The following is a 25,070-nucleotide window of genomic DNA, read 5'->3' as shown; positions in this document are numbered from 1 at the left end:
ATCTCAAATCAGTGCCTGAACGCTTCCCTCCTGCCAGCACACACAACTCTACCCCTTTTCTTGACCTCTTAACCTTTCAAATAATTTAGCACTTCTTGCTTCCAGAGGTTGGATGGGTTGAAAGTTTATATAGTAAATGATTAACGTGAAATTTTCCTTTAATTATGTAATAATAAAGCCTCTTATTAAAGAAGGTAACAATCCTCTTTTCAACGGGGAGATGGTTGGTTGGTTTACAGCAGGGGAATAATTTGGATTCTATGTTTGTGTTCAATACAAGCGATACATGTTAAAGTCTCAAACCAAGGTCTTAAATGGAATTTCTAAATAACTAATTTGACTCAGCTTCCAGCGGCTGACCAGCAGTGAAAGGAGCCACAATAACATCGGATGCAGTTAATTGAGAACGAAGAAGAGAAAAACCAGAGCGGCAAAATGGCTGATTTCTCAAAATGAGACTTCAAATGCCGTGTGACAGCGGAGCATCTCCATTACAACACGGATGAGAAATAAAACAGCTTTTACCACAAAGCAAATCAGGCTTTGGTGCTGAAGCAGTGTGAGTGACACTGATCTCTCTGTGGCTCTTGTGTGTTTGTGTGTGTGTGTGTGTGTGTGTATGTGTGTGTGTGTGTGTGTGTGTGTGTGTGCCTGCTTTCCAACCATCCATCTATCCATCCATCCATTTACTCTAAGCTCTTAAGCGGTGCTGCTGTTAAAAAGTCCCCCTAAAACTCTGAGCCAAGAGCGATAACATGAGCGGCGGGAGGATAACGTTGATGTTAATGTCAGACGCACACAACTGACACCCAGTGTTGCTCCCGTGTTAACAAAACCCATCACGGTCTGTCTGTCCGTCTGAAGGCGCGCACTAATCTGCTCTTAATCACAGGCTCTTATTTACCCCCCCAAAAAAAATTACAGTTCATATTAATGCAGCGGAGGAGGGGGGGGGTGAGGCAGAGGGGGATGATGGCGATCGCGGTGATGGTGATGATGATTTTGTGATTAAATGATGCCATCGTCGTGTTGGTGGATTAGGACGGGCATGGAAATAGATTAGTTATGCAGTGGTTTTTCATCATGATTGGCAGGCCTCCAAAAGCTCACTCCACACACACACACACAGACACAGACACACACACTCCCTGCCCCCCCCCCCCCCCCCCCCCCCCCCCCCCCCCCCCCCCCCCCCCCCCTCTGTCTCTCTTTATCTGTCTTTTTGTCCCACTCTGAAACAGGCCTGTCTTGAGGCCTGTTGTTTGTAGGCTGCTTGCTCCACCTGCTGGTGAAAACAGACGTGGCATCGTTTTATTTATTTATTTTAATCCCTGCCCTTCACACCTTCACTCACTTTATTTTTACATGTGCAATGCTACTTCTTTGTCATGTGCAATAGATATCACTAGAAAGAGACTGTTCTGAAACTGTTTGGGAGGCCGAGTCAGACACTTTGGTTTTATTCGAGTTTAGGTACATATAGTGTGAGGAGGAGACTTTTTAAGGCCACTTTTAAGATTCAACGATCTGAGTTGACTAACACACATACTGACGACAGACGCACATGTGTCCATACTGTGGTTACATAGCCTAGTCATCGGCCTCTTCAGTACTTCAGTATTTATTCTTTTACACAATAGATGGACATGTATTTTCATCTAAATAGAATAGAGAGTGTTCGATGACTGCCTTGTCCAGTCCGTTTTTCGAAGAGTCCATAGGCAAGAAACTGAATCCCAAGTTGCTGTGAGAATGTGAGTGTGACTTGTTCTGCTAAGCAAGGCTTCTTAAAATGGGATCCAGGGACCTCCAAGGGTCCTCAAGGGGTGCCAAGGGTTCCCTGGCAAAAAAAGGGAATCCTTCATTTTCACTATCAATTTTCTTTTATGGATATTAATATTAATATTAATATTTGGTCCTGAATTTCTTACACGTCCTGATATATAACCAAAGACCAATTCTGTACGTAAAGGAATCCTGGCTTGAAGTGCAAAGGTTTAAAAAAAATGACGATAAAAGTGCCATATATACAGTACATGCAGACATTTACCAGTGAGTCCATTCAGTTGGACCACAGTCATACTCCGAGGATGATAATGACGTGTGAACTCACATTGTGTTTATTTGGTCCCAGATATGTAAAGTGTTAAGGAAACATATTTTCTGAGTGTGGAGCAAACGTGTGAAGTTGTGGAAGGAAGGAGAGACTGACCACTCGTCTGGCCTTCAGCATCACTGATCAGCAGCATCCTCTTTCTGTTTCCTCATTACCATTCGGGGAGAAAAGCAGCACTGAGACACACACACACATAGCACACGTAACACTCACAGAACACACACACACACACACACACACAGTTTGACTCTAATTGGGTGACCTAAAGCCACAGATATCATCTGCTATGGTGTGAGACCACAATCTCACCCAGAGCGACCGGCGGCCTCTGCAGTCACACCGCCTCCGAAAGAAGACTTGGAGGAGCGAAGGAGGAAGGGGAAAGGGAGGAAGGGTAAAGAAAAGACAAATAGAAGACAAACTGGCCCGAGAAGGGGGGAAGGAGGAGAAGAGGAAGAGCACAACAACAACAACAGCAACGGCACAAAAACACAGCAACGGCGCTGAGTTCATTAATTAGAATTTCAAATTGGACAAACTCAAGATGACAGCGTTGCACTTGTCAAATCAGATCATGCCCCGGCAGGATGAGAGAGAAAGAGAGAGGAAGAGAGAGAGAGGAAGAGAGAGAGAGAGAGAGAGAGAGAGAGAGAGAGAGAGAGAGAGAGAGAGAGAGGCACACAGCTCAGAGCCAAATACCACTCTTAGTCACTGAATGGGTGCCATCTCTCTCCCTCTCCCTCCATCTCTCCCCCCTCTCTCTCCACTTCCCCTGATTATGCCCACCGCCTCCCCTCTGTACCCGCGTGAATGTCACGGCCGCCTTAACAAGAAGTGACAATTAAAACATCATCGGCGTCTCGAGGCTGAGTGGGGAGGGGGAGAGCGGCCTGCCGGGGTCCCCGGTCCCTGTGACGGAGAGATGGAGGGAGGGAATATGATTGAGGGGCTGCAGGGAGATAGAGTCTGAGCTGTTTCAGTGGAGAGAGAGAATACACTTTGGCTGCACACCAGAACTCTTAATAGAGCCAATAAAGGTCAATGATCTGAACTGTGAAGATGGATGGATGGATGTATAAGAGGATGCATATGTCGGCTATAAGGGATGGAACAATTAATAAGAGCATTAACACCATGGACACTTTAAATCGTTGGGTAATGTAATCACCATGCACCAGAACGAAAACCGTTGATGTAAAATTAGAGCACGTTCACGAACAAGACAACAATAGTTTCCACGAACCAAACATAATTGTGTAATGGTTTTTCTTGACACTGTTCCAGTGGTTTCTGTACATTAATATTCATGTCCCTCTCATGTATGTAAACAGAGGGTGAACAATACTAGAGCTCCAATGTAACGTCTTGAAAAACTAGTCTGGCAGCAGATCAGGGTCTAAATTCTAAGTGTGTTAAATCAGGGTGTTGTTGGTGTTTTCACCGGTTCACACCATCCCAGTGACCCCCCCGACACCTCCACACAAGTTAGACACCATTACCTCCAATGATCATCCGTTCTCTGAGTGGACGAGCGGCTGTCCAAGTGACACTGGGAAATATCTGTGCAGCCATAATGATTTGCTATTTATTCATTGATCCCTGTGGGTGAATGATGCCGTAAAGTGTGGTGGCTCTAACAACCAAAAAACATAAATGAACGGAAACACAAATACAACTCACAAAACACGACAACAAATAAGACAACACAACATTACCTAAAAGGCAGGTACCTTCAATTACCAAGGCTCGTCGCCGATTGGAGGGACAAAATGTTGGTCTTTTCAAGAAGAAGGATATGACAAACCATGTTTTCTTATTTTTAGTTGTGTTTTCTTATATGCAGATTGATTGTTGTGTATTTGCATTTCAAAACAACTGTAGAAAAAAGCTTTACAGATGATTATTGTTGAACTGAGCCTTTTAGTGAAAAGAAAAGTAAGAAGCAGTGTAAAAGACATTGAGATGCATGCTGCGGTAATTTCATCAGTGGCCTAGATCGAGCAGGCTGCATGGATTTTGGCATTTTGAAGTATGTGGTGTGTGTGTGTGTGTGTGTGTGTTTGTGTGTGTGTCTGTGACTGTGCACCAGCTGTGCCAGTGCAACGCAAGGATGGAGCTGCGGCCAAAATGAGCTGTCTCCACAAAGAGCCAGAAATTATCCAACCCGCCACTAGGTACCCCCTTGCACAGACAGACACACACACACACACACACACACACACACACACACACACACACACGCACACGTACACACACACACACACACACACAAACACTGTCGCAGTTAATGAGGCATGAATTTGGAAGTGAACAAAACTTACCTCCTGAGTTTTCATTTTTAAACTGGTGCAGTGTATCCGGAATTAAGTTGTGTGTTTGTGCGTGTGTGTGTAGGTGCGGGTGTGTGTGAGTGTGCGGGTGTGTGTCTGCACGCAGATGTGTGTGCAGAGCCAAATAGCCGAGTGCTCTGTGGTTTGATGCCTCCAGGTTGTCTGCGTGTGGCCTTTCCCGCAGCATCATTAAGGTTTGTGGCAGCGTCTCTGCAAAGCCTGGCTCTGACTCCTGAGACGATCTCACACTCTCTCATCCTTCGTCCACAGGTCCACCGTCCTCCCACTCATCACATCACATCTCAGAACTGAGTGGACAGCATCAGGCTATTGTCTGACAAGAACAACGGCCCGGGAGGCACATCATGATATGCTGTAAGAACATTTGGGAAAGTCCGCCAAGATGTTCAAAATGAGAAGTTGCATTTCGTCGATTTGTTTCAAGCACATCTGGTTTAGAAATGGGCTTTAAGATGATTGGGCTAAACTCGGTCAATGTAGATAGATGCACTGGACTATAGATGACATCATCCAAATTAATATTAAACTGTATTTGATTCTATCAGAGAACAGTTTCACTCCAGGACTCAAGATGTTAATCACAACATAATCTCTCAGTATCATAAAGACCACTACTTTGGCCTTTTATTAATTAATAGTGAACTGTTTTGGAATATACACTTTTTTCGCCTGCTTGCTGAGAGTTAAATGAGTAGATTTGCTTCACTCTCACATCTGTGTTATACATAAAGATGAAGCTGGTAAATAGCTTAGCATGAAGACTGGAAACCGGTGGAAAGGAAACACACACTTGGATGCATCCAAAGGTACAGAAAGAAATCCATGTTTGGACAATTTATACAAACGAAAATACAAAGTAAAGTCTAAATGACAGGTTGCTGTTTTATGGGGGTTATGAGCCGGACTCGTTCTCGCTGGCCGTGACATTCCTGGAAGTCTTGTCATCGAACAAAAATTCGATGACAAGAAAAATGTCAGTTTCTTTACACATTTATTTACAGATTAAACAAAATGTAACTGTATAAATCACCATCACGAAAAACGTTATAAGAAAGGACCATGAATGGATACAAATAAAGAAAACTGCCGAGTGATATGAAGCAAAATGACTAAGGTGCAGCACAAAGTAACCAAATATAAATGTACCTCCTAACACTCTTTAAAAAAATGTAAGGATCCGTTAGAAACTTTGAGAAACTTGAGAACACTTTATTGAAGTCCGCTCTATAGTTGTTTTGTAACTCTGACACAAGTCAAATGAAATCCTCTGTAACTCCTAATATCTCTGCATGTTCTGATATCTTTCTCTTTCATGTTGTTTCAAAGCTAAGTTCCTGGATGTTGGTTGGGAAATGAGGCGAAAAGCAGCAGAACAAGTCTCTGTAAGTTGTTGTGCACTGTTGCATGAGAAACGTCCCTGCTTTTGTTGATTATTGTTGTGACAGTTGTGTTGTTTTTGTGGTTAATTTAAGTTTAAAGGAGATAAAGTTGTGTGACAAACTGCTGGGACATTTGGGCTACAACTGGGGCTCCTCAGCATGTTGCAGCGATACCACAAATGTTGCACCAACATTGTTTGCTTGTTACTGTCTTTCTTTGGTTGTTTTGTAACCATATGTGTTTCTGTACACATGTTGGTCCTTGTGCACCGGTGTGTGTGCCAGGCTCCTTTGTCCGTGCTACACCAGGAGAGTCCAGTCACTGGCTGTCCGGCCATACTGTAAGAGAGCAAAGGTCAAGAAAAAGTTATTTAACGGAGAGAAAATCTCCTGTCACGAAGCGCCAAACTTCTCTCGCCTGCTGCAACTTAATTGCGAGCAGAAAAAAAACACCAATCACAAAATGAAATCAAATATCCGTGAGCAAATGTGCGAACCCGGCCTCCGACGGAACACGATTCAGGGGAGAAGAGGGGCCATAATAAAAATCAAAACAAAATGCTCCCCAATCCACGACAGCTGCGGAGACAAATCCAATTATTTGTGTCTCATGTCGCAAATTTGTTCTAATGGTCGAAGTGAGAAAGTAAATAAACGCCTGCGAAGGGGAAACAAAAGAACGTGATTTCTAATTAACTTGAAAGAGGAACAGCAGGGCGACTTAGTAAACCCATCTTTCATCTGCCGCCTCAGACCACTCGTTTGTTTGTTGCACAATGTTGTCTTCAAGAGGGGCGGGGGGGGTACGAGCGTGAGCGGGGGGGATAACACTGCGCCGCTTCCCTCCAAATGAAATGTCAACAGATTTAACGGCGGCGCGGAAGGAGCGCGGCGCTTTCCAGCGTTTTGTCGATTTTATTGTTCATTAAGCTTCGCCCCCCCCCCCCACCCCTCCGCCCCACAAATCGTCCTCCTCCTCCTCTCCCACTTGTTCGAGGCTTCGTTCGCAAGCATCTTGGCTTTGAAGATCACAAAAGGCTGAGGCAATAATTGGGTTTGTGCAATTACGGCGAGCTTAATGAGAGAATCCCGGAGTTTGTCTTGCCCCTATCTGCAACTCTCCACGCTCCGCCATTACGCCGGCGACTGGCTCTCCTCCACCCTGTCTCTCTCTCTGCGAAGCCCTGTCGACGAAAGGAGGATGTTATCGGGGTTAAAGCTGTGGTCAACGCTTTCGTAACGCTTTTGCGCACCATGCATGCACACATGGCCTGGATGATGGACAGAGCAGATAGGTTAATAGTCTGCGGCACCTGAACGAGAGAAAACCACATGAACTAATCAAAGTGCTCGAAAGAACTATAAGATATACAGGTTGGTGGATTGCACACACACAAACACACCGACACACACACACCGACAGACACACACACACACACACACACACACACACACACATACATACCAACACACCCCAATCCAAGAGAGAGGAAATGAAGATCAGAAAAGATGCTTAAACCCACAGTCTACAATTCAACTAACTTCACGTAGTGGACCTAGTGGCCTATGCAGACCCAGTGAACGTTTCTGATTCTACTCAGTAGGTCCTTTACTTCTCATCCAGTCCACAATATTTGAAGGAACAGATGGAAAAACCAAAGCACAGTCACATCGGGCGACAGGGGAGGTACACCTTGGACAGGTCAGTCAACGATTCAGTCTCACATTCACACCTACAAGTCAATGTAGTCTCCAGCTAACCGAACCCCCACTCTGCATGTTGACGGACTGTGGGAGGAAGCTGGTCCACCCAGAGGAAAGCCACTGAGACGCAATGAGAACACAGGAAGGCTGCAGCTGAATCGGGATTCGAACCAAGAAGGATCAACAGAGCGAAACCACCGCAACACAGTGCCACCCTGTTTTAAATGAGTTCTTCATTGAAGCTGAACAAGTCCTTTTACTTTTGAGAAGGCTGCAGGATAACACAGTTGGAGCTTTAGGGTTTTCTTTAAGGCCTTCAAGGTTTTTCCCTGAGCTTTAAAGAAGACATGCTCAGTAATGCTAATCCAGTCTTTCAAGGGCCGTTCTTGCTTGCAAAGTTTGTCCCTTTTGTATGACAGGACAAGACTAGAGGGTCAAAACCAAACCAAAACCCAACAGGCCTTCAGTTCACTGTGTCCAAACCCAACCCAAACCTCAGACAAATGCACTGTAATAAATCAAGAAGCTAGAACCCGAACCAAAATATAATTTCAAAATTTCGGTCCGAACCCGGCCCAACTCTTCGGGACCTGCTAGGTCCCAACAGCTAATTGGCTCGAGTATCAAGGACTGGCAGGCTTTCTGTCAAACATGCCCTACTCATCCTGATGTTCATGAATTGATCTCAAGAGAAAACCAAACCTTCGACAAGGCACTTCAACTTTGCAAGAACCATCTCAGCCTGATCGCACGAGGGCCTCGCAGGGGAGAAAATACGCCTCACACCCCGGCTCATACCCCTCCCTGATGAACGTCTCATTACGCAGCACAATAACAGAAAGTCAGCCAGACACAAAACACTCATTAACACCAATCAAGCCTTCCGCAAATGACATTATGTGTGTGTTGCAACCTGCAGTGCTGCGGAGACTGCAGAGGTGCTGGCTTGTAGGCCACATTAGCAAATCATCACTCGTTGCCTAATGAGATATCTCACTTATTACACACCTGCAGGCAAAACAATACACGTACAATGAATAAGGACCAGTGGGGTTTGTTAATAAAACAACAACTTCTAATTGTGTTACATAATAAACACTTTGCACTATGCAGACTCAAACAGATGATAATATTTGTTTCCTTTAGGTTTTACAGTTCATCATCCAAATGTTCGATTCAGTGAGTCGGTAGGAACATTCCTGGTTATTTATTTCTGTTCAGAGAAAAACACTTCAGGTATTTTTTCCGATTGGCCTCTGACTGCTCTCACTTGCACTCACACCAAGAATGCTGTTCTCCTACAGTCACATCACTGAGGGTTTGTTTAAAGTCATCTGTTAGGATGTGGAAACAGAGTCCTGAGGGTGACAAGGGCAGTAAAGACCACAGATGTTCAAGCAGCTGTTACTGAGCAGAGGGAAACATCTGCGGATTGGGGTGTGTTGGTATGTGTGTTTGTGTGTGTGTGTGTGTGTGTCGGTGTGTGTGTGTGTTGGTGTGTGTGTGTGCAATCCACCAACCTGTATATCTTGTAGTTCTTTCGTTAAGCGTGTAGTCAACAGTGAGCTTTTCTCCTGATTGGGAATGTGCAGGTTCTGAAACACACAAAAGCACAAAGTCAGTTTCCTCTGAGAGTCTCACTGTAATAAAAGAGAACATAGAGAATATTATGTTATTATTAATGTCCAGGTTCGTTTTTTTTACGTAGTCTTTGTCAAATATCTGAGACCACAAAGGTGCATTGTGATCAACGAAGACTGGTTTAAAAATGCAAAGTCAGAGAGGGCAATTCAGGTCCTCATCACTTTAATGCTTTTCCAAAATAAAATGAAGGGTTGAACAGATAATCATTGTAAAATTAGCAATTTAAGAACTCAGGAACTCAAAGCAGTTTTTGCTATTGTTCTACTGCAGGTAACTTCCAGTTTGACTGCTTCTAGTATATTATATAAATGATTATGCTTTAAGATGAAATCATTGGGTTTGGGTGAGCGGAGAGATGCTGCACACACACAGAATTCCGTTGTCTTACCTCTCCCTGGTAAAGAATGTGTCCTACAGGGCAGATCATGCAGGCAGTGCCGGAGCCAAACAGTTCTTTGACCCGCTGCTGCTTCAGGGCAGAGCAGAACTGGGCCATGGTCAGGTAGCGCTCCGTCACCTTGAACTCATCCTGGGAGGAAGGGTCAGAGATGGAAAGGAGATGCCATCACTTCATTATTCCACCAAAAGTGAGATGTGTATTGCGTCCCTTTCTCACCCATTTCCTGCTTATGTCCAGGATGCTCTGCCGGGTTACGCCTGGGAGGATGAGGCCATCAAGAGGCGGAGTTGAAAGCTCCTCCTCTAAAAAAAACCCACAATATATGTAGTATAAATACATCCATAAAATAGTAACAAATGAATGAATGAATAAATGAATGAGTAGTTAAATGGAAGACAGATCTTTTCAAGGCAAAATGAGATGTATCATGTAGTTGTAATGAGGCTGTTCTGCCAGCAGAGGTCACTTTTGTAAAACATGTACTTTATTCTACACCGATATGCTTCTCTGGAAGAGTTTTTATATTTAACAGTTAATAATGCCCACGATGTACGTCCACATCTTCCACCTCCAATGACTGGGGATATGGTTTTGCTGGTGACTGACCCCCGTCCTCGTTGATCCAGAGCAGAAAGATGTTCATGGTTCCCGCCTCAGTGATCTTGTGGTCCTCTCCGTACAGCCACAGCACCTGCTCACACCCATAATGCACTGCTTCGTACTGGGCAAACAGGCTGCCCCCGTAGTTCCTGCAGACATCGACAGCAACAGTTGCATTAGTTACCGTAGTGTCTATGGCGCTGCACACAACTGTAACACTGCAGTTAGATTCGATCTGTTTAAGAATATGTGTTGCTTTTTTCAGGGCAGGTCTGTCAACAGCTTGACTGCTATTGCTAAAACGATTTCCTGCATAAAACTTCAAAACATGACTCAGTTCATATCAGAAAAAGCTCAAATAAGCGTGATATTTTTAACAACAAACTATATTGACTACATGCCGACGACCCACCCTCCCATCTTGCAGTCTCCAGTTCCTCCAATCCAGGCCCTTGTGTACTTTGGGTCAGCCCACAAGGAGACGGTCTTTCCCCCATTGGCGAAGTAGGGGCGACCAGGAGACAAGATCACATACAGCAGGGCACGGGTCGGACTCTTTATTCCAAGAGTCGGCTATCATGGACGCAATAAAATGCATTTTAAATTAGATCCACTGCAGTTAAAAAGAAATCAACCTTCTGCCTCTGCACATGCTGGCACCACATCCGGTTCCTCCTCACCTCAGTGCTGATAAACGTTGGTCTAATGTACAGACTGGCCTGGCTGGAGTGAGGGACCCAGTCCTGCTCGATCTCTACCAGTCGCCTGATGCACTCCAGCAACTCTGACTGGTCAAAAGCCTGAGAGAAGAGGGACAAATATTTCAGGAATTTGTTCTTCACTGCCACCTATCCTTCCATCTCTCCATCTCTCCATCCATTCCATCTCATCCATTCCCCTCATCTTACGGGCAGACAGGCTCTTTTGGCGGAGTGGGCCATGCGTTGCATGTTGAGCATCGGCCTGAAGATGCGCAGCCGGTTGTCATCGCCACGGTACGCCTTCAACCCCTCAAACAGCTGGAGAGGAGACGAGAGGAGAGTCAGATCTTAGTTTAACACAGTAACGTTGAACGGCTCCTGTAGTCCATGTAATGTGTCACTTCCTGACAATGTGGTTGTGCTCAAGGCCAGAGCCGGGATAGTGGACATGTTATTTCTAAAGATTTCTAAAATCCTCTCGAAACAGTGACACAGGAAATAGCCTGCAAAGTACCAACTGTTTGAATTATCTGTAGACTACAGCTCCTCCAAATCGAATGAATGATGAATCATACTTTGCCCATGTTTACATTGATGTAAATAGATTTCAGGCACAAGTATAAAGACGGTGCACCTGGATGCCGTAGTGCAGTGACGAACAGGCCGGGTGGAGCGACAGGTTCTCGAAGGGCTTGATGAGCGGAGGCTGCCAGCCCTCAGTCACACTCCACTCTATGGTCAGCATGTGGTCAGTGAAGCAGGTTCCAAAGGTCGACGCATCGGCTGTGGTCTCTCGGTTGGAGCTGGATAACAGCTGGAACACCAGGTCAGCTGCCTGGTTAAAAGAAAACATCACAACAATCTATAATCAATGATCTGTTTCATTTAGTTGTGATAGTTGAGGTTGGGGTAGGGGGCTGGGGAGGGCTTGTGTCCTTACTAAGAAAAAACTGGAAACCACACGAACAGATTTTAACGGAACTTAAATATGTAAAATACATAATGTAGAATATATACCCCTGTCAATGTCTCTGTGGTCAGAGAAACACATTTTCAAATTTATCTCTGCAAAAGAACAATCAACATATTGATCCACCTAAACCCAAGTAACGCGTTGATTAAAAATGCATTTTCTGAGGAATTAACGCGGTATCAAAAACATGACCTTAACTTATTTATTTAAGAATAACATCATTACATCACTATGAGGTCAGGAAATAACAGTGAAAGTGATGGATTAACATTTGCAAACAGTAACATTAGAGAAACAATTGACTTATTCTTATTCAGATTAACCTATCATTTGTCATAATACGGTATAAATGACATCACTATGAAAGTTGGGGTACATACAGTACATGCATCATCTTTCACTATTTCTGTTTCTTCCTGTTCAAATATCTGCACGCCATTAGGAAGTGCCTAAACCTGCTCTGAGACCGTCTGTCTCAACAGCCCCAATCAGAGGTCAAAGGTCATGGCTCGATGCCGAGTAGTGTAGCGTCTGATTGGCACCGTGGTCTCTGACTCTGCCGTGTCTCCATACAGTCGCCGTAGTGCCACGGTCAGAGCAGGCCCAGAGCGAAGAGAGAGCCGTATCAAGAGCAGAGAGAGTCTTAACTGCTGCTCCGTAACACCTCTGCTCATGTGATCCTTCTCCTGAAGAGACGCCTCTCGCCATTCAGTGAGCGATCCAGTTGGCTGGGATTAGACTGGCCCCTTATCCCCTATACCTTCCGGTGCAGAGGGTTGCTTGCACCATAATCCCAGATTACAGTACTAGGAAGTGGCGAGCAACCACAGCACAGCCGTGTGTGAAAGTGCTCAGAGAACAGCATATTTCTTCCATCATGTTTCCATGTGGCTTTCTTATGATAATCTCTTCAAAAAGTAAATTATATGAAGATTTATAATTGCATTTCTCCAAATGAGGCGAGAACATCTGCTCCGACACCATCTGCAAACAACCAACTGTCGTTTTGATTTCACAACTGGCACATTAACACAGCAGGCGTAGATGAACAGTGGCCCTCTGTGCTCAGAGTGAGCGATAATCCGTCTTCAGTGTTTCACCTGCTTCCCTCAGTTCACACACGGTCCAGCCAGTGTCGGGATTAAGTGGCTATAAATATGGAGTTGGCTGAAAACCCAGCATCCAAATGACATGCGTCTCCAAACCCAAGCCAACACTCGTCCTGATGAGTGTGTGTGATTGTCTGCACTTGTCTGTCCTAATCTCTACCTCAGCCTGCTGTCTACTGCTCAAACGTGCAGGGTCAGAAAACAAGCAAAGCTCCAGCTACTTATCCTGAGCTGGGAAAGTGGATTCTGCTGAGCAGGCTGCACCGGGAGGAAGAGGAGGACGAGTGCCTGAGTGGACGTCGTGTCCTTCACCCCCCCTAAAAAAATGGCGACAGCATGGGATGTTACTGTGTCTGAGGGGTGTTGAGCCTCAGAAAAGGCTCGCTCGGATTGACTCTGACTTTTTTGTTGTTTTTTCTATGTTCGTTGTTCAGGATAAGAACACAGCTGAATAAAGAATTATCTCTGGACTATCTCCTCTGTGGATCAGCAGGGCGGGGTTTCAAGTGTCAGGGAAGTCAAGGAATCATCAAGATGCTGCAGCTGGGGGAGACGAGGGTAGGTGCTCTTAACTCAACAAAATGTACACATTGCTATTTACAACCGGAGACTACCATGCATACCATGCATACAAACCTATTAAAGGAAACTTGTCGTCTTACCTGAAAGCTTGGAATGCTTTTGCCAGCCATGTTGTGGGCGAGCAGCTGCTTCACTGAAAACAAGTTTCAACATTACAGTGATGATGATGATATTCCTGCGTTTTAAGCCACTGGGCTGGCAGTGCAATGTAAGACCTGCTGACCAGAGGGAGCAGTGAAACCACTCACAGTCATTAAGGTACCTGATGTCACAAAATGTTTTGTCACAAATACTACACACCTATTCCAATTGTAAACAAATAGTTACAAACATATTCCTGTTAAATCAAAAAGTACAGACAAACTTTTTTGTGCTGCAAAAAAAAACATACATTTAAATGCGTGATCCTTTTTATCGAAAAACATATTCCGTGATCCTTTTTATCGAAAAACATATTCCTGTCCAGAACTTTAGAACAACGTATTGACGTTAAAAGATGATATAGACAAACTTATTCCTGTTTTGAACACATATAGAAAAACTTATTCATGTTAGAAAAAATAGAAAAATGTATTTCTGTTGTAAAAATATATAGACAAACCTGTATCTGTTAGGAAAAAAACAAATAAAGGCAAACTTATTCATGTTGGATTACAAAAAATCTATAACTATTTGATTGTGTATTCTCTATGCGTATTCTGAGTATATGTATTTATCTCAAACAAGACATCTCATAATATCATTCACAGCTCAGATTTTGGCCACATCATATCAACAATCACGTTGTACTATGAAAGCCATACACGTCTTTACATACAGGCTATATGATGACACCACAAAATGAATGAGTCCACACAACAGATTTCGGTACGTGTACAAAAACATCAGCACAATATCACCTGACTGATTTAGCGTAGGTAATTCATATTGTGTACTTACACTCACTGCCAGATTACAGCACAGCCTGAGTGCGTCACCAATATTTATCCCCGGCCTGCACGTCAACAGCAGAGTCCAGTGTGGTAGAGTCAGAGCCTGTGGTCACATCCAGAGCAGGCAGAGCAGAGATGTCTCACCCTCAGGGGAGTCGAGGTGAAAATGAAACAGTCGCGCAACTTCAAATTGTCCCTGCTCAGCGGCTTACAGGTTGAACCAGTCGCATTGTGCTGCTGTGACACCAAACATCCTGATTAGTGGTAGGCCTGCATACGTGGCACAGCTATTCCTGTCTCAGAGAGAATTTGTAGGACTTTCATGTTTTATTTCTCTATTTATTTTCCTACACATCATCATTTATTTTAGGCATTATATGGAGTATATAACTCTCACTGATGGGGAGTGGGCTTGATCTAGATTGCTTTATTCTATTCAAGTTTTGAATATTTACAACACAACATAATATGAAGACTTTACTGTATTAATCTCTATTTATTTCCCTATACATCATTATTTATTTTATGGATTAACACTTCTATATAACTCTCTCTGGTGGGGAGTGGCCTTGCTCTTGTTTATTTATTGGACTGAATATTTACAGCACCATCACTGTGCGTGGCAGTGTTTGGTGCAGTACTCACTTCCAGCCGCAGGGAGGCAGTGCAGGCTCGTTTTGTAGCCTCGTGAACCCCCCTCTGAGGTTTTAACTCTTTCTTTTCTGTCTCGTGCGCTTGAGATCCGAATTTATCTGCGTGTGCGCGTGGGTCCAAACATTTGGTCGCGGACATTTGTTCGTACAAGACACAACTACACATACATGCTGTTTGCAGACAGAGGAGGTTTGAGACAGTGACACAGGAGGTGAGTTTTTAAAGCCTGGTGGTCATTGTGATTTTGTTTGTATGGACTCACATTGACGTGAAACGTGATCATGCAGAGTGGTACCAATTTTGTTAAAATGTAAAACATTCATTTTAATGTTGGCTGTTCTTTTTAAGAAATTGTATATTATTCTGTAGATTTATTGCGGTGTATATTGTGAATGAATCAGCTCTTTTGCACACCTGAGCCTAAGCAGGTAATGTTTTCAATTTAAATATGCTTTTAAAAATCTTTATTCATCACAAAATGTATTTATATCCCCCAAAAACTAGATCTTGATAACTATCGCGATAATTGTCACATTGTTATTTATTTTAAGTTAAAATGCTTATTTTCCCTCTGGAGTGAAGGATGTGGTTTTAAACTCTTCTTTATGACTCACTAAACAGCATAGCTTGTGTTCTCCCTACACAATGCATAAGCAATATATCGATATGCATTGAACTTTGGTTGTGTTTCTAACAATGGAAATCATATTGAAATAGTTGATCTTTTTTATTTCCCAGCTCTACTGAGAGGCCAAGTTTGAAAACCAGAAACCCTGGTTTCTATCTACAGTCACTTATATAGACTCAATTTCTATGGATTTCTATGCACTCGTAATTTTGGTCACAGCAGTTTGTGTGGACAGAGTATTAGAAGTGTGATGCCTCTTCTACCCTGTTTTCTTACTCCTCCATCCTTTCTTTCCTTCTGCTTGCGTTACAGACCTTCTCAAAAGAACTTCAATATTAAACTCTCGTTCAGGGCTGGAGACCCTTGTTTACTTTTCAAGGGGCAACAGAAAACAACTGCTCACAGGAGTAGGCCATCGCAAACAGATGCAAACTCAAGAGCATCTCATCTTATCTCCAGTTCACAACTTCATGTTGTAGGTTGTCAAGCACGTTCCCGAATTTATTACTTAGCCAATGTACTCATTAATTCATTGTTTAATGGGTGCCTGACACAGTTTAGCAAAATATTAAATATTCAGGCGAACAACACAAAGATGTCCTGCAGAGGAGAAAGATGCTCAGTGTCAACCCTTTCCAGTTATAAAATATCAAAACGGCAATTTGCTTTAATATATGCAGTGATCCCACACCTACAAATGTCTTGTTGGGCAATATTTTATTTATATTATTATATAATTGTTGTTTCATTGCAGACCAGAGAGAGAAATAATGCTGCTTTGGTCACATGAGAAAGTTATGACAACTGAAATTTCATGTGTTTCGATACTAATTTAGAGAGATATATTTTGTATTCTTTTATTTCTCTGCTTTTTTGTCTCCATTATACTCACTTTTGTCCTGTTTCTCTACAGACTTCAGTCTCTCCTCCCGTCAGGAAGCCAGCCTTGCAGCCCTGCCCTCAGCAGCATGGACTATTACACGCCGCAGCCAAGTCGACGACACAACCCAGTGGACAGCATCTGCCGCAAGCTGCAGACCATTCAGTGGCGTGGTGACCGAGAGCCCAATACACCCTTCCAGATTCCCAAGCTCTCCTCGAGCAGCTACGACAGCCCCCAGTCTGGCCTCAGGCACAACCTGGAAGCCATCCTGAAGAAGAGCGCCCTCTACAGAGACGAGGGGGAGAGGGGGAAGGAGAAGGTAAAGGAGAAAGTAAAGGAGCAGGGGAGTGGGATGCCGATCTCTGCATCTTCCCAGAATAGCAGCATGGGTCCCGCTGTCCCTCTGTCAACACCTTCCACCCCTGCAGTCAACCCACCAGCACCGGCTAACATCACGTACACTATCACCAGCACTCTGGGAGAGAGGCGAGGAGCCGATGGGAGCAGTTTAAGACAAGTTAAGACGTGGGAGAAGCATTGTTCAACGCCCACAGGCCAACCCAAGGAATCCCCTTACTTCACTTTCACACGAGGACCTCGGCCCGTGCAGCCGGAGAGCGAGAGGCCGAGCAGCAGCAGCAGCCCGCCTCTGTCTCGCACCTTCAGGCCGAGTCTCGACACCCTCTCCTACAACCTCAACTTCTGCTCTGCGGAGACGACGGACTCCCCAGAGCTGTCCTACCCGGCTCTGGTGGTGAAACGACTGTCCATGGGAGATGGAGGTAGGGAGGAGCAGCGCGCAAAACACAAAATTGATTAAATGACTAACAAAAGGTCCATTCACTCTCTTCTCCTGGTGTTTTAGTCACGTCCCATTGTCTTTTCCTGTTAATAGCTTCTTTTTTTTTTGCCGAGCAGACGGGAGAGGAATGAACTGCGGGGAATAAACTTGTAACTGGACCTGGGATTTAAATTTTATTTCATGAGATAAATTGATTACTTGGTGTATTTTAGTTTGCTGGGTAGCAAGACATACTTCACAGCTGATTCCCATACTTAGAGAACCACTTTGTTCTTGTTCTTGGGGTAAGTTTCATTTCTTTTTTCAAGGTAACACTTATTTAATGACCACAAGTTTGATCCTCTCTTGCTTAATAATCGGACAGAACTCTGAGAGGAAGGAATATGGAGAGTGCACCCAGGACTGGATTACTAACCAGGCAAAGCAAACATTTAGGCCTTTAAACCAAATCTAACTGCAAAGAGAGTGAGAGCAACAGGGGTTAATATAAATATCTCAGACGTTGCCTTTCCTTTATTTACATTCATTATAAATTGAATAGTTCTTTTTGTTTTTACATTTTACAATAATTTAAAAAGAAGTTGTCGATTGTAGCTTTAAACTGCGTCTGTCTGCTGCCTAAGGTGTGACGCCGCTGCTGAGCCCGACGTTGTATCATGTGCTCGATTTGTTTCACAACTCAGTGCTATGTGTGTGTGTGTGTGTGTTTGTCTCTCTTTCTCTCTGTGTGTGTGGCATATTCATGTTTGGGGATATCTCAGTGGCCTCTGAGAACTACAGGAAGGAGAATATGGCAGAAATCAGCCTCATCTGCGAGGAGAATCTGCTTGATACCATCTTCCATGCTTGTGACACGCAGCGTCGAGGTACACACACACACACACACACACTCTCACTCATATTCACACTCTCACACACACACACACACATGCGTTAAAGCTCGGGACCCACGGACTCCTCCGGCAGCCAGACGATGATCTATAACATGTCATTGGATGTTCTCTGACCGTTTGTCTGTGTCGAGGTCGCAGATAATTCCCTCAGCTTCCAGCAGACTCCCAGGAGAAGCATAGTATCAATATTGTCCTTGTCTTCTCCTCGTGCCTGACGCCTTTGGCACAAGACTGTTCAAGTTTTCTCATCTGCTGAACAGGAATTTAAAGTCTGTGTAATGCTTCTCCGGAGTGAACCAGCTTGTGCAGCAGAGGTAGAGAGGATTTTTCTATTCACCATTACTAAAGAAGACGTCAATAACTATTTCCCCTTCACCTCTGGATCTGTTTACACCCCAGGTTGTGGTCCCTTCTGCTTTTTACTATTCAGGTGGTAGGTGTAGGTTTTTCTCTTTGAGTCTGTTGATGTAAAAACAATTTCAGACATGGTCTCTTTTCGACAGATTTGACTGGAATTAGATTTGAATAAACATCTGTTTAATTCAGCTTGGTAGTAGGTCAAATTCTGACACTGAACAGTTTTGGACATCATTGTATGTAAACGTCTTTCCTGAAACGTCTTTCACGATGTGCTCATGGTGAAGGTAAAGTGTTCGTGTCCCACATTGTGGACTACCTGCGGCACACCACCAGCCGAAGCTCACAAGACAGCGGCCTGGAGGAGCTCTGCAACATGCTGGATCCGGAACAGAAAGACGTCTCCATTGACCTGGACACCTACCATGCGGTCATGAAGGAGTGGATCGACGACTGCAGGAACAACGGGTAAACGACACACGTGCAAAAAAATACATTACGGGCTCAGTACAAGTTCCTGTTTGTAGAAATGAGAATTGTCTCGGTTTGTGAGGTTAAGTTGTTGAAATGTTTGTAAATTTGGTTTCATAAAATATTTAGAAAGGCGCTGAATCCAGGTTCAGCAGTTGCACGTTGGAGAAAATGGAAATCTAAATATCTTAAATCTATAGTGGCTGTGTTGTTGGATGAAAAGTCTGTCACTTCTGTTTTTTCCCTTCTCAAATACCTGTTAAATATGGAGGTTTTGAACATAGAATTTGAGAGGTGGCCCAGGAGACACACGTTGGCATCTATTGGGATGATTATTACAGGAAATGGCCTCACAGAAAAGTTGCATTGACTGAAACTGTCTTTTGAACAGACAAACCAGTCGGTTCTTCTTTTGTTCAAAGAAAGAGAAAGTCCGAGTGTAACCCTTAATCATGAAAGTACCTGATATTGCACATTTTGATGGTTTGACTCAGGGAAGAACCGATAAACAACCTCACTCAAGACTCGGTCAAAGTCATCGACAGCCTGTCTGGTGAGTGTGCACGTGAAACACTCGTGTCTGCTTTACATTTCCCTCCATACACACACGTACTTATGCTTGTGTGTTGCTGTGTCTGTCTGTGTTGTAGCCAAGAGGTCAGTGCTGCTCAATATGACCTCAGGAAGCTTGGAGGCCTTCGGAGGGGATGCATCCAGAGTAGACTTGTAAGTGATGTCTTATCAGGCTTAGATATACAGCTAGGTTGCATAGCTCTTGCACTGTGTATAAGAGCGTGTGTGTTTGTGTGTTTTTTCTCCTCTCAGTGAAACGTCAGACCTGGTGTATTGCGTCGCTGACCTCCAGATGTGCAACCAAAAGCTCCAGGAGGAGGTGAGGAAGCTGAAGCTGGTGGCGGAGAGCATGGAGGAAACCAACCAGAAGCTGGCGGAGGAGAACGAGCAGCTACGCAACCAGGCCAGGGTGTAAGACGCACTCGAACGCCCGCACGCACACGTTTACTGAAGCGCACAACGTGTTTGTTGACTCCCGTCCTCCCACAGTAGCCAGCTGCTCGCCCAGAAGGAGAAACTGTTGAATGAGGAGGTGGAGGAGATGAAGGCGACTCTGAGCTGTACAGAGGAGGGCAGAGCTCGCGCCTCCGCACACAGCAAACATGTGGTCAGTCAAACTCAGGCAGCACTGGGAGGTTGTCGGTTTAGCTTCAGTTCAGACTCATGGGTACTGAATGAATATGTAGAAATGCGATCATCACACTTTTTATATCCCCGGAGATTAAATAACAAAGACCTTTTGTTCGAATGTTTCTAAAGACAGTGTCGTCGCAGTTTTTGGAGTCAGTAAATCGACACAAAAATGTGTATATATAGAATTCCTCAGCAGAGCATGAAACGTGGGGACATTTCTAGCTACTAACATGTGGCTTTCGCGTCTTGAAACTTGACCGAAATACTGAATGCAACCTCATCTGCCACCTGAAGCGTTTTAGGTTTTACATTACTGTAGCTGCACCACAGATGTGCTGTGTAAGTGCAGAAGCGTTTAAAAATGCTTCACGCATCGTCAAAACATAAATCAATTTTAAAGCTCGGGTGGGTAATCCTGGAAAAGCAAACGAAACCCAATCATCCCTCCCCCTCCTATCAGGGCTCTTGACAAAGGGCAAGAGACATCGGCTTTTTTTTACCCGACAACTTTATTGATGCCTATCGCATTTCAACAAATACGATATAAAGTGTTTCAGAAAAAAGTTACCTACCCTACCTTTATTGATGTGACCCAAATATCTCACCGTGTTCACTACATTTAGGAGCTAAAGTGTTATATGAGAAAACATTTAACTTGTTTGGCAACTTCAGAAAAACGGTGCAAACTTTCTTCGCAAATGCTAAGTCCATGTCCTAGAGTAGATTTTGTAATGTCATGGGAATTTCTCAATAGTCAAGCACAAGTCATTACAATGTCTTTCTGGAAGTTTATTCTACATCTGCAGATGGGCATCAATGTACAAGACCATGGGATAGATTTCATACAATGAGCAATGACATACAAGAAAAACAGCACTTTATACATCTCGAAGCCCCTCGTAGAGAGGAAACAAATGTCATCCATCAACCTCTTTGACGGAAGTAATAGGTGACCAATATCCTGTCACCTACTCTTTCCCAGACCCTTGGAATGTAACATCTGTTTTTCAAGATCCCTTTCCCAATCTTTACAACCACAAATCTCCCGTGCTGCTAAGTCTTTGTTAGGTGACCCTGTCAGTGAGGAAGTCATATAACATCAGTTTGAGTGCAACCCTGACTTCTCAGGGAAACATTTATCTTTCTAAACATCAAAGTAGTTCCTCATATCAATCATTGCCATAATAGTACAATTTCTATCACAGTATTTAAATGAAAATGACGTACAACGTATTCTATTCTACAAATTTCACAATGTCTTCTGGTCGTGTTGTAGGTATTTTTTAATTTTACAAAGTCTGTGTACAAAGGACTGAGCTTGTGTTTCCACAGATGCTATTGATTGATTGATTATATTTTTTTAGGAGAGAGAAAACCAGAGTCTGATTGTCAAGATTGCTTCTCTTCAGGAGGAGGTACTTCACTGTCTTTTGGTGACTTTAGACAATATCAATGACTTGACTTCTGCCATTCAGAGACGGCTTACAGAAAGGTTGTGATTGGCTGTCCTGCTCCTCTCAGAACTTCAAGGTCACCATGGAGACAGACGAGCTCCAGAGGAGGATAGCCGAGCTGTGTAACATCAACGCTGACCTTCAGGTACTTTTTTCTCCTGTCCCTGCTAAAAATAATGAATAAATCTCTGCTCTGCCTCTTCAGACTCCCCTCGCCCTTTGTCCTTCTCCCATTCATTCTCCTTCCTCACAAAACGACCTTCGCATAGGAAATCTTTCTTGTGCGCATCACAAATCCTGCATCCGCTGTTGCTGTGTTTCCTTTATGTTGTCATGTGCCCTCCCCCACCCTGTTGTCAGGTGCAAATCCACTCTTTTGATACCGTCGTTGGCGAGAAGGAGGCTCTGATACATGAGGTCAGTGCTTCATTGGTTCACAGATACAACCTGTTGAGTGTGTTCTCTCTTCCTCCAACTGGTCCTGTTTCCTCTGCCTCCTTATCACAGAGAAGCAAACAGATAGAAGAGCTGAGGGCCGCAGTGGAGGAATACTCCTCCATCACACAGGTCAGTGAGTTTCACTCTACGTTAAAGGATTATTTCAACTTCTATGCAGCAAAAACCTATTTCCTCAGAGATGCTCTTTTACTCTTTTACCACTCATTCTTCATCTGAAATCAGACTGTGACTCTCAGACTCTCTGTGCTCCCCACTGGAAACTCCTTGTGTTGTTACAGAAGAGCATATCAGACGTTTTAATCAATCAATCAATCAATCAATCTTAAGGAGGAGAGTGTTGTTTCCACGATTCTATTTAAATTCAATAAAAAAACCTAATGGTTAGAATGTTCATTCTTTTTATAGGGCTGGATGTGTTGTTGACCTCTAAATATCTAAAGAGATAGACTGTCATTGTTGCGTCCTCTGTTTGTTTGTTTGTTTGTTTGTTTGTTGATTCCAGCTGCTGAGGGCCAACAAGAACAAGCTGGAGAGCCAGGTTCAGATGATGCATCCCGACCTCGCTGGGTATGTGAACCAGGAGTGACGAGGGAGTGGAACTGACCATTGGGAAACTACTAATGACTACTTCACACTACTTGATTTTTTAACTCTGACTCGTCAACACATTCTGTAACTCTGACAAAAACAAAGAAAAGAACTTGCCTTCATTCATTTTTTGTTTCCTTTACCACCTTTTCAAATGAATTACTTTCTTTTGGTAACCTCTTGTCCTCCCGTCTCTCCCAGGGCCAGCCTGTCCCTGTCCGTGGCCTACAGGTTGAACCAGAGCAGCTCAGGATCCCTACAGACGGAACTGGCTCTGGCTCAGTCGCCACTGGAGGTCAGCACTCCCCTGCTCCGGCTGTCTTCCTTCATTTGATCAACTTTACTTTTGGGCATTCACCCTCTCCTCCTTGCCCTTATTCTCATTCCTCTCACTTGTTGGTTCCATCTTCTTCATTTTAGTCTTGCATCCTGACATTTATCCTCACTTCTCTGCACACAGTTTTCAGACTTTGGTCCTTTGTTTTTATGTTATTAACAGAGAATTCATGACTGTGGCAACTTAAAAATGAACCACAAAACACTAATGAAAAAATATTCTAACGTGACTGGTATGCTGGGTCATCATGTTTATATAATTTAACATTTTAATTTTCAAGTTAATGTTTTCCCTTTGTGGCAGCTGCTGCGCACAAACATCATATATTCACTGAACAGTAACTTCACAGTAGTGGCAGCGTTAGGTAATATCAGTTTATAGAGTCCCTGACCCCAGCGGCTGTTCTGAGGAGTTTTCTGCCCACAAGCAAGTGATTCATCTCTGAGGAGTTGTTTCCACAAACTGTTGAGCCTCCCACACATTCTGCACACAATGCAAAACACTGTCTGTGCATTAGATGCTACATGGACGCATGTCCAGCTTCTTTGCAATTAGCACACTGAGGAGAAGATTGCTTTAAGGGCTCATTCACATTAATGAATTGCCATCTCCCTCAGGCTCCTCATGGCGCTGACTATTTGTCCACGACTATGACCGTGGCGTCTTCTCTGGATGAGACGCTGGACAGAGAGGTGTTTCTGATGCTGCAGGGGCCCAGTCCCGAACAAATGGCGCTCGAGTTCAAGACACTACTGGACAAACTGGTAAGCAAGTGCGATTTATCAGTCTTGACTGAACCTCAGACCCTAGTTGGTTGAAGAGCAGACATGAGCATGAATACCATGGTCTCGTTGTTTTCTTGCATGCATGTGTTACGTTTTAGTGGGAATCAGTTGCTGCATTTGTTAAAATTCCACTGTCACAAAGACTAACATTTAAAAAGTTGGCTTAGTTTGATTTATTCTCATTATTCGTATTCTTTACTGCAGTGGGTTTACTTGATAAACACTGATTGATCTTTGTCTCATATTAGAAACTTGAGATGTAAAGTCTGGATAGTTAGTATAATGTTGTCTTGCCTGTCTGATTCGGTTATGACCTGCACTTCTCCATTTATCTCTCTTTCCCAATCTGCTTTTTCTTTGACCTTCAGAAAAGGGATTTCAGGGAAGAATTGGACTCGGTCTTATCTACGGTTAGAGGCTTGTTGGACGACCACACGCAGCCAAAGGGCAACACGGAGACTGGTCTGCAGGTCTGACAAACACACACACACACACATTTAAGATGAATGTCAGAAATCCTGTTTTATTCATACAGGCTGATATAAGGCTGAAAAACTCATATTTCTCATGAGTCACCAAAAGATATATTGTGGTCTCTCTCTTCCTCCACCTGTTGCCCTCTTTCTCCATCCATCTCCGCTCTTCCTCTCCTTCACGCCCACCACCTCTCCACTCTCGAGATCTCTTACTTATATAACTCTCCAACAGGCCCCATCCGATCAGCGCTGTTTAGTCATTGTGTTGCACCATGAACACAACCCACTCCCCTCCTCCCTCGCTCTGTATCTCTCTGTCTCTCGCTCACTCTTTGCCCCCCCCCCCTTTCCTCCTGCTTTGTTGCCACTCTGCATTCATTAGCCACGTACGTCCATACAGCAGTAAACATACCAAATGAGACAGAAATCATTAGCAGAGGGGAGCTGGCAGGCTTTCGCTTGGTTTTTCAGCGAGGAAAGATTTTGTCAAATCCGTGTCAGAACTTTTCGGAGTCCAACTGTTTGAGCGGTGAGTCATCGCGCTGCGTTCCTCCATCCGAGCGAGCGGCTGACCCCTTGGCCTCCT

General features: G+C 44.0%; 2 protein-coding genes across 8 annotated transcripts in view; one reads left to right on the top strand and one right to left on the bottom strand.

Moving 5' to 3' along the window:
* Positions 1 to 5,329: 5,329 nt before the first annotated feature.
* Positions 5,330 to 14,635, bottom strand: bcat1 (branched chain amino-acid transaminase 1, cytosolic). The gene is made up of 11 exons (XM_062383015.1): positions 14,499 to 14,635; positions 13,640 to 13,692; positions 11,530 to 11,730; positions 11,103 to 11,213; positions 10,875 to 10,994; positions 10,607 to 10,767; positions 10,201 to 10,343; positions 9,811 to 9,896; positions 9,583 to 9,723; positions 9,071 to 9,145; positions 5,330 to 6,185 (listed from the first exon to the last, which is right to left on the bottom strand). Exons 2-11 carry the CDS (start codon positions 13,667 to 13,669, stop codon positions 6,147 to 6,149), a joined length of 1,107 nt encoding a protein of 368 aa, XP_062238999.1. The 5' UTR covers positions 13,670 to 13,692; positions 14,499 to 14,635; the 3' UTR covers positions 5,330 to 6,146.
* The window catches only part of lrmp (lymphoid-restricted membrane protein), a 31,802-nt gene continuing 20,171 nt past the window's right edge, over positions 13,440 to 25,070 (top strand). For 6 of the 7 annotated variants that reach the window (XM_062383010.1, XM_062383014.1, XM_062383011.1 and 3 more), the window contains exons 1-16: positions 15,253 to 15,356; positions 16,687 to 17,438; positions 18,220 to 18,324; positions 18,996 to 19,176; positions 19,674 to 19,732; positions 19,830 to 19,905; positions 20,005 to 20,163; positions 20,242 to 20,359; positions 21,750 to 21,800; positions 21,907 to 21,984; positions 22,200 to 22,256; positions 22,347 to 22,406; positions 22,801 to 22,865; positions 23,088 to 23,181; positions 23,841 to 23,987; positions 24,377 to 24,478. In XM_062383010.1, coding sequence (XP_062238994.1) covers positions 16,742 to 17,438; positions 18,220 to 18,324; positions 18,996 to 19,176; positions 19,674 to 19,732; positions 19,830 to 19,905; positions 20,005 to 20,163; positions 20,242 to 20,359; positions 21,750 to 21,800; positions 21,907 to 21,984; positions 22,200 to 22,256; positions 22,347 to 22,406; positions 22,801 to 22,865; positions 23,088 to 23,181; positions 23,841 to 23,987; positions 24,377 to 24,478 — 2,049 coding nt within the window. In that variant the 5' untranslated portion in view covers positions 15,253 to 15,356; positions 16,687 to 16,741. Of the gene's footprint in view, positions 13,536 to 15,252; positions 15,357 to 16,686; positions 17,439 to 18,219; positions 18,325 to 18,995; positions 19,177 to 19,673; positions 19,733 to 19,829; positions 19,906 to 20,004; positions 20,164 to 20,241; positions 20,360 to 21,749; positions 21,801 to 21,906; positions 21,985 to 22,199; positions 22,257 to 22,346; positions 22,407 to 22,800; positions 22,866 to 23,087; positions 23,182 to 23,840; positions 23,988 to 24,376; positions 24,479 to 25,070 lie in introns of those variants that run through there. The other variant, XM_062383008.1, reaches the window with a different exon arrangement.

Source organism: Platichthys flesus, chromosome 23 (genome assembly GCF_949316205.1).
Source record: "Platichthys flesus chromosome 23, fPlaFle2.1, whole genome shotgun sequence".
Classification (NCBI taxonomy): domain Eukaryota; kingdom Metazoa; phylum Chordata; class Actinopteri; order Pleuronectiformes; family Pleuronectidae; genus Platichthys; species Platichthys flesus.
This window is presented reverse-complemented; position numbering and strand designations above follow the sequence as displayed.